The following is a 7,695-nucleotide window of genomic DNA, read 5'->3' on the forward strand; positions in this document are numbered from 1 at the left end:
CTGTATCCTTCAAGTCGGATGGCATTAATCAGAAACAACTGAACTGGCTCAAGGACGACCCTTCAACCCACCCAACACCTCTCGTGCTTCCCGCTTCCTTCTTCATTTTTTTTTTTGTAACACTTGGCAATAAAATCAAATGATGCGGGCATCGTAAAGCTTCGCGCCTGTCGCGTTTTCTATGTCGTAAAAGTCGACACGTTACCATTATTGCGTTATGTATCGCATTGCCATTTTTGTCCCTTGGCTGCAAATCCCCGGCTCCATGTGCCATGTGCCTTGCGCCATGGAGGATGGACCACGGCCACGAATCCTCCACTGCTGGCTTCCTGGCCTGCGGATTGTGGCCTTTAAAGCGGCATAAATGATTCCCTTTTTTGCAGCTCTTCATTCACCGATGCGAATGCCTCAAAATATTTACCCGCGCTGAAAATCTAATAAAAAAAAATTGTTGGAAAAAATCCGGGCAGAAAATGGGTTAAAGAAAAAATATTTATGGCCATTTGCTTTTGATATTTATTCAATGGTCTATTGTTTGCCGATAAGCTGTGAATAGTTTTTTGTTTTGTTCGGTTTATTTTTTTATTTTTTGTTGGTCGTTGGCTAGTCAACAGTTAGTTAGGTTGGAAAATCCAAGGGGAAAAATGAAAGATGGTCGTTCAGCGAGGTCCTAAATTCCTGAATAGTTAATATTGAACGATGTTTAAATTCCCAAAACATATTTTAAGCTACAGTAAAAATGTAGAAAAATATAGATTTATTTGTGGTTATAAGACAAGAGATTTAAAATTAACTCTAATATTATATGCATATAGTTAGTTGTAATGTTTCACTGGCTTTCTTATGTGCTTTTAAAGATATTGAATTTTCCGCATGCAAGTTTTTCAGCCTCATGTTGTTTGCGTTAAATAAATACCAAAGTAATTTTACAACGTCAACATTTTTGTGCCACTTGAAAAATTGTGCGGAGCATTTGAAACCATTTCCCCAATAACTGGCCACAATCGCAATTTTCCCAGCATATGCAAGTGGCACGCTGACTGACTGGGAAAACTATTTATTATTTGCACACTTTCCACAAGGTCACGCTGCATGCCATCCCAGCTCCTCACTTTTCCTCGAATTGTTTCAAGGAAGCTTACTTTCAAATCTAACAGTCATGAGCTAGCAAAGTTTTTCAAAGAGAAAACTTGTTTTTTGCATGGAAATTGGCTGGGAAAACGGCACACAACACACAAAATATGCAGCTTAATTGGCTTTGTATCGCCACTTTTCAAGGCTTTCAGCACTTTCTTCATTTATTTATTTTAATTCATTGTAAAGTTGAATTTTTTTAATTCATAAACTTAATGAAATGGTGAATGTGTAAGCAAAGTGCGCAAATTCTGGGAAAACAGGAAGAAAAGCGCTGGGAAAATGCCTAAACGAGGAACGCGTATACATTTGCATACTCTTTGTTCTGCCTTTGCCAGCCATGTTTAATTTTCCCTTTTTTTCGCCTTACCTTGGATTCCCAGTTTATCATGCATTAATTAACGATTCCATTCAACTGCGATCATCGCAGCCCCCTTGAGTCGTGCGAACGGCGAGCACACAAACTTCAGCGAACAGTTTGCACTGCATTTGGATAAGTTGTACTTGAGCACACTACAAATATCCAGGAGTGGGAATACAATGCTCGTTGGAGGCCAGTGATGCCAAGGACGCTAGTTCCTTCTGGACATCCAGAGTCATCCATCCTGAATACATATCTAATAGATTTATTATCTTGCTGTTATTGTGAGTATATGTTAACAGATATATCTACATATCCACATAAGCATCTACATCAGTATCTACATATGCATTTACATGAGCATCTACATAAGTATCTACATAAGCATCTACACATCCAAGAAACTTAATGATTGCTGTTTAATGCATATTATAGTTAGCTAATTAAAATATTGGCCACTTAAAACTACAAAATAAAAATACACATAAAAAGGAAAAAATCTTTAAAAACCGAATTAATACAAACATACTGGTATATTTTTCAAATAAAAGTGAGCTTTTTTGAGTTGCTATTCAAATGGGAAAGTTAACTAGTACTCTGTAATGTGGTCATCACTGGTGGGCGTTCGCATTGGTGGGCGGGGCAGTAGGTCGTGCTGTTTCTAAATCACAAACACTGGCACACACTCGTTCACACAGCTGCATATTGATTTTCGCTGAAGTTGAGCGCGTGATTGAGCCAATGAGTGATTGGAGAGCTGTGAATGATTGAAAGCCTTTGTCTGAGTGTAATTTAATTAAACAAATCAAAGTTGTGCGCCAGTTGGGAGGCGGTCCCGTGCCATCCGAGTGTTTTTCTGTTAATTGAAAATACGTTCAACGAACGCGAACAAATATGCCGACAGCTGCGGGGAAGGGGTGGGGTTTGTGGGTGGTTTTCGTGGCATTAAATAATTAAGGGGGAAATTCGCGTACGCGCTCGCCTTGCCCATTTTCCCACTGCCGCCTTTTAGGCGCTTTATTATTTAATTTTTTTTTGTGAATTTGTGTTTTGTAATTGTGTTTGTTATCGCGTTCTATTTGTGTTTAATTATGTGCACCACCACCTCGTCCAAATGTTATAAATATATAAAATCAAATACTTATGCATGAGGTGTTTTTCTTTGCATCCGGTGTGCGGTGCACATTACCAAAATGAAACATTTCGAAATGTAACCATTTGCTGTATAAGCACTTTGCTTTATTATGGTAAACATTTGAATTGTTGGGATTTCAGGACGTATATATTTTTGTGTTGATTGACTGACAAGCTACAATTGCGAATATTCAAAGCTTTTACTTTCGTGATGAGGAAGAAAACGAAGAAAATCGAAACGGACGGACAGACGAACGGACAGATAGAAAAACGGACGGACATGACAGGATACTAATACGGCTAATGATCATGATCAATAATCTGCTTCATCTAATAGTTACATACATTTAAAAGTGGCTAGTCTACCCTTTAAATCTAAGAGTTTTCCTGCTAACACATTTCCCGAACACACGGTAACTTGGCTTAGATGCATGCCAGCCACTTGCAGCTGCCGCTGACACATTTCTGAACTCACAGTAACACACAGAGGGCCGTCATTAGGAAAGTGATGGAACAAAAGATTCCGTTGAGCCCGGAATAGTCCGGGTCCATGCTCGGGCCGCCTTATTGGAAACTTATTCGCCGGCAGGACTGCAATTAACAGGACAAGGAAGGCGACAGGCAGCTCAGTTTGATGCACGAGGCGATGGGCAATGGCGACAAAGTGGATTTAATGCCGAAAGGGTCCGAGGCAAGTAAGTTTTATGCAAATTGCATGTTGCACATACCCAGTGGATGGGGGTGGGCGCAAGAAAGATAAATTACTTTTAAAGTGCGCAGAGCCAGAAATGCTCCACTCAGCTCCTGGTAGTGCACACATATGTATATATATATATAACTACTTCTTCGACGGCCCGAAATGCAAATGGGTTTTCCCTGCACTCGTACTGCCTGATGATGACTTTCTGATTTGCTTGGGCCGAAACAAGTTTGCCATGTGCAAGTTTCTAGATCGTTTTGCCTTTTGGGCTTTTCTCTTTGGCAGCTTGTATATTATTTGTTAATTGATATGTCGCAAAAAGTTTGCATCCTGTGCTATAAAACTTTGTAATGCCCAAATCATTGTAAATCTCCGAAAAATGGGTTCGTTGTCTCGGCCACCCATGAAAAATCGGAACTCACTTTAATGGCTATCTGTTCTCCTTAAAGAAATCCCTCTGTATACATATGGTCGAGGAGCAGCAATAATTAAATTGTAAAACATGGAGAACCCAAAGAATTTATTGGACTGAACGAACTGGAATTCCAGGTTTGCGTCGACCTCAGCAAAAAGCATGGAAATAGTGCCAGAAGTGGCAAAAATTCAGGGTAGCACAGGTGCACCAGCTGGCCAAAGTTGGGCTCTGTTTAACTATTTTCTATTCATTTATGCATTTTGCTAATAAAAATTTCATTTTTGCTTAACTAAGTGAAACGAAAAGGTTAAAAGCAGAGCAAGGAACTCTGGAGAACAATGAAGGCTTTTATCTTGACCGACTGTTGTTTGGTCAAGCCTTTGCCGCCAGTACAGTGCTCCCTGGCTACGTTGGCCCAGTTCTCCCAACTCGCCATTCAGTTCGTATAGATTGTAAAATCAGTTGCCATCGCCCTCTAAAAAATTACTTGCACTGTACTTCCGCTTTTGTGCCCGTTGTCTTGTTGCCTAGATAACATTTCCGTCATTCCCCTTTGTGTTGCTCCTTTTTCGGTTCCTGTTTGTTTGCAAACATTTTTTAAATTGTTTGCTGTAATTTGTTTCCGGACCCAGACAACAACAAAAACCAAAAAAAAAAAAAAAGAACGGAAAAAATACAACAAAAAATAGGCAAATGGACCATTTTTCGAGCTGTGTTGCCATAGTGGGCGTTTCTTCTTTTGGCCAACAAACGTAGTAACAGCAGTCGCTTTGTATTTTTTACGATTAAAAAATTATAATTTCAATGCTTGTCTGCCGTTTGGCTCAGCACGTTTGCTACTTTCTTTTAACTTGATTTTTGTGCTGCCAAATGGCGGCGACAGCTGTGGGTATACTATGTCCTATAAATCCAATTAATTGGGAAACCCCTAGGAATATGGGCATCGCCACTATCCCAAAGTTCGGCTGCACGTTCCCATGACTTTTATTAGTTTCACCTTTTTTTCGCCGAGAATTTATGGCGATTTTTGTATATCTATGCAAATGTTTTATAGCCGTGTGTGTGTTGGGTATAAAAATATTTTATTGTTTACTTGGCGTGTTGCTGTCCAATTATTAACAATAACACAGTTTTAAAGTTCGAATTTCAAATGGTGCTATTAGAACTGGGTAAAAGATACAATTAGGGAAATTTTAGCCAACTTAATGAGTTATTTATTTTAATTATATTGAGTAAATTACATATCAATTACAGCATTTATTTAGTTTTTATTCGGACAGCAATTTAATTGGTTAAAATCCTGTTTACTTTTCTCTACATTCGTTTGCATTGTAAAAGTGCCGGTGTGCGTCATCTGTTGATTAAATTATATACGTATGTACATATCTATTTGTAAGCAAACACTGACGTCTAATTCCGAACGAAATGGAAATATTTAAATAAAAAATAAACTTTGCCACGTGCTGCACTTGAATGCAATCGCTAGTCACGTAGCATGATGACTCAAAGTTTGCAACGCAAATAGTGAAAGTGGTGCGAAATCTAAAATTAAATAAAGCTCGTAATTTGACAAATGTTATTAATAAGATAGCTTCCCCGGCGTTTCAGATACTTTTGTTACGTTACAGTCGAGCAAAGCTGAAAAATGAAATTCGAACAGCACGTAGAATTGTATGAACTTTTGTGGCGATTTCAGTTCAAAACCAAATTCGCTGCAGCTCGGACGCAAAGTTTTTAGACTGACTTCAAGGGATATATTAATATATATTTATAAAATGAGTAACCTGGCATCAATACTGCTCCTCCTGCTCATCATCTGTGTCCAACGCTCGCGACAGCAACCCTTCTCGCAGCCCGTATCCTGGACGGATAATGGGATTTACGTTCCCGGTTCGGAGGATGACCTGGACTGGACGGGCGCCAACTGGCAGCTGGTCGTCCGCTTTCTGATGCAACGCCAGCAGCTGCGTTTCTGCATCGCACTGGCCAGATTCGATGAGCAATTGGTGCCGGGCACAGCCTGCCAGGCTCTTTTGGCCAACGGCCCGCTTATGGCCAACTGCGATATTGGCAACATCGAGGATCTGACCATGACCTTGCGCTACGCCTTCGGCGAAATTCTGCTCGACACGAGTCGAAAGTGCCGTCCTGGCCTGGAGTTATTCGGAGTTCGCTGCAGGCGGAGGGCATAACTGCGGGAAAGACTTTAGTAAATATTTTAACTTTAATTTTAAAAATTGTAGCATTGTTTCAACAATGTCAAAATGCAGGAATAATATACATAATATATATATATATATATTTTTTAAATTTTTCTGCCTAACCCTTTTCTCCGCAAAAGTTTTCTCACTTCGTGAATTTTGTGGCACTCAAATACTTTGGATAACTGCTATTATTTCTAATTAACATTGATGTCTGTGTGCAGATTCCACACTAAGCCAAGTGATGCCAGAAGTAACTGCATTAGTTTGTCACCAATAAATTAGTAACTAATGGAAAATCGTAACATTTTTGCTAGCTGCTGAAACTACTAATTGTTCCCATTTCCAAATCGTCTCCTAAGTGCATTGCTAATTCACTTTATCGAGCAATTTTTCATCGTCTGCCCCGTGCTGTCCCTTGTCATTTCAATATGTCAATAAAAATCAGAAAGTAACACTCTCGCCCCTTACCAACCATCCCCCCTGATTCGTTTCAATTGGAAACTGGGTGAAGGACTGAGTCCGAGTGGCGAGTCCTTGCCGAGTGCAGTGCCTCCCTGACAAATGACGATTATAATTTGTAAAATGCGCCCATCTTGTTGCTCCCCAGATCCCCAGATCCTTGTCGCACCCCCGATATGTTCGACTTGTGGCCTAGATGTTGCTGTCCGTCCATTTTCGCCCCATTCCCAGGCATTTCCACTCTCGGATTCAGTTTAGTTCATCGCAATTGTTGTTGCAATTAGCAGAAGCGATGGGCGGGCATTTTCCGGGCGGTAATATAAGCACAACTGATGGTTTGAATGGGCAAAATTGCACAGCGCAAATGGCCGATGGTCGTGGGTGGATAAAGTCGTACGAGTATTGTTGCATTTGGCAATTACCGGCAAATGTTTAGCAGCAAGCTCTATTTTCCATGCAGAGTTTTCCAATTTCAATCGGAGCTGTGATATCTTTTTCAATCGATTTGCAAGACATCTTCGAATGGAAAAAACTGTGGCACACTCCCATGCGGAGCTGTCAATACAATAGACGCTTTCCAAATCAGTTTTCGCAATGAAATTGATGGGATTTGTGCATCGAGTGTGCAAGCTGCAGAAGTGCATTTTAGGCTATCATTATACGGGGCAACAAAATGTTTATCTAGCCGAAAAGAAATGGGTTAGGAAAATTAAACGTTAATTTTAAAAATTATTTTGATAGAACATATCAGCATAAGAAACATGTGAATATAAAAACAGTCATATAAATTTAAACAAGTTTGAATTTAAGTTTCATTTGCTTTTTTAGCGACTGTTGTTCAAGCGTTTATCTGCCACTTTCAAGGACTCTTCAAGCTGCTCCCCAAATTATGGACAACTTTTCTACGGCATGGCCAAAGCTAAATGTAAATTAATGAATTGTTTAAAGTGCTTAAAATATTTACGCTCAAAGCAAGTGGGTGAGCACTGCCACGCCTCCCTCCTCCCGCCCCCCTTCGCGGACTAGCTTCAATCCAGGATGCTGTGTGGGCCGCTGACCAATGAATATGCAAACGATCCGCCACCCACGGACACTCCTCCCACCAAGTTCGTTATAGCGCAGCATAAGGTCAAGGAGGAAAGGCTGCGGAGAAGTGGTGGGCGAAGAAAGTACACTGGTCTACACAGTTCGTAGGTCTAGAACAATGTAGGTCTAGATATTCTAAACGCTTTACTTGTTATTTAATTAAAAGAATAAATAATTCAATACAAATACCTTTAATATACAA

The 7,695-nt window shown here is 40.1% G+C and overlaps 1 protein-coding gene across 2 annotated transcripts; it reads left to right on the forward strand.

Annotated features, from left to right (window-relative positions):
• Window positions 1-1,785: 1,785 nt before the first annotated feature.
• LOC6612079 lies at window positions 1,786-7,695 on the forward strand. 2 transcript variants are annotated; one of them, XR_004361785.1, is made up of 2 exons: window positions 1,786-3,324; window positions 7,236-7,695. XR_004361785.1 is itself a non-coding variant. In XM_032718846.1 (2 exons), the coding sequence occupies exon 1, from the start codon at window positions 5,418-5,420 to the stop codon at window positions 5,934-5,936; it is 519 nt and encodes a 172-aa protein (XP_032574737.1). In that variant the 5' UTR covers window positions 4,562-5,417; the 3' UTR covers window positions 5,937-7,170; window positions 7,236-7,695. The 2 variants fall into 2 exon arrangements, 1 of the variants encoding a protein (XP_032574737.1); XM_032718846.1 differs by lacking the exon at window positions 1,786-3,324 and adding an exon at window positions 4,562-7,170.

This window comes from Drosophila sechellia, chromosome 2L, assembly GCF_004382195.2.
Source record: "Drosophila sechellia strain sech25 chromosome 2L, ASM438219v1, whole genome shotgun sequence".
Classification (NCBI taxonomy): Eukaryota; Metazoa; Arthropoda; class Insecta; order Diptera; family Drosophilidae; genus Drosophila; species Drosophila sechellia.

Excerpts from the sequence above, each read along its gene's own strand:
- LOC6612079 (XM_032718846.1), top strand. The coding sequence starts at position 5,418 with ATGAACTTTTGTGGCGATTTCAGTTCAAAACCAAATTCGCTGCAGCTC.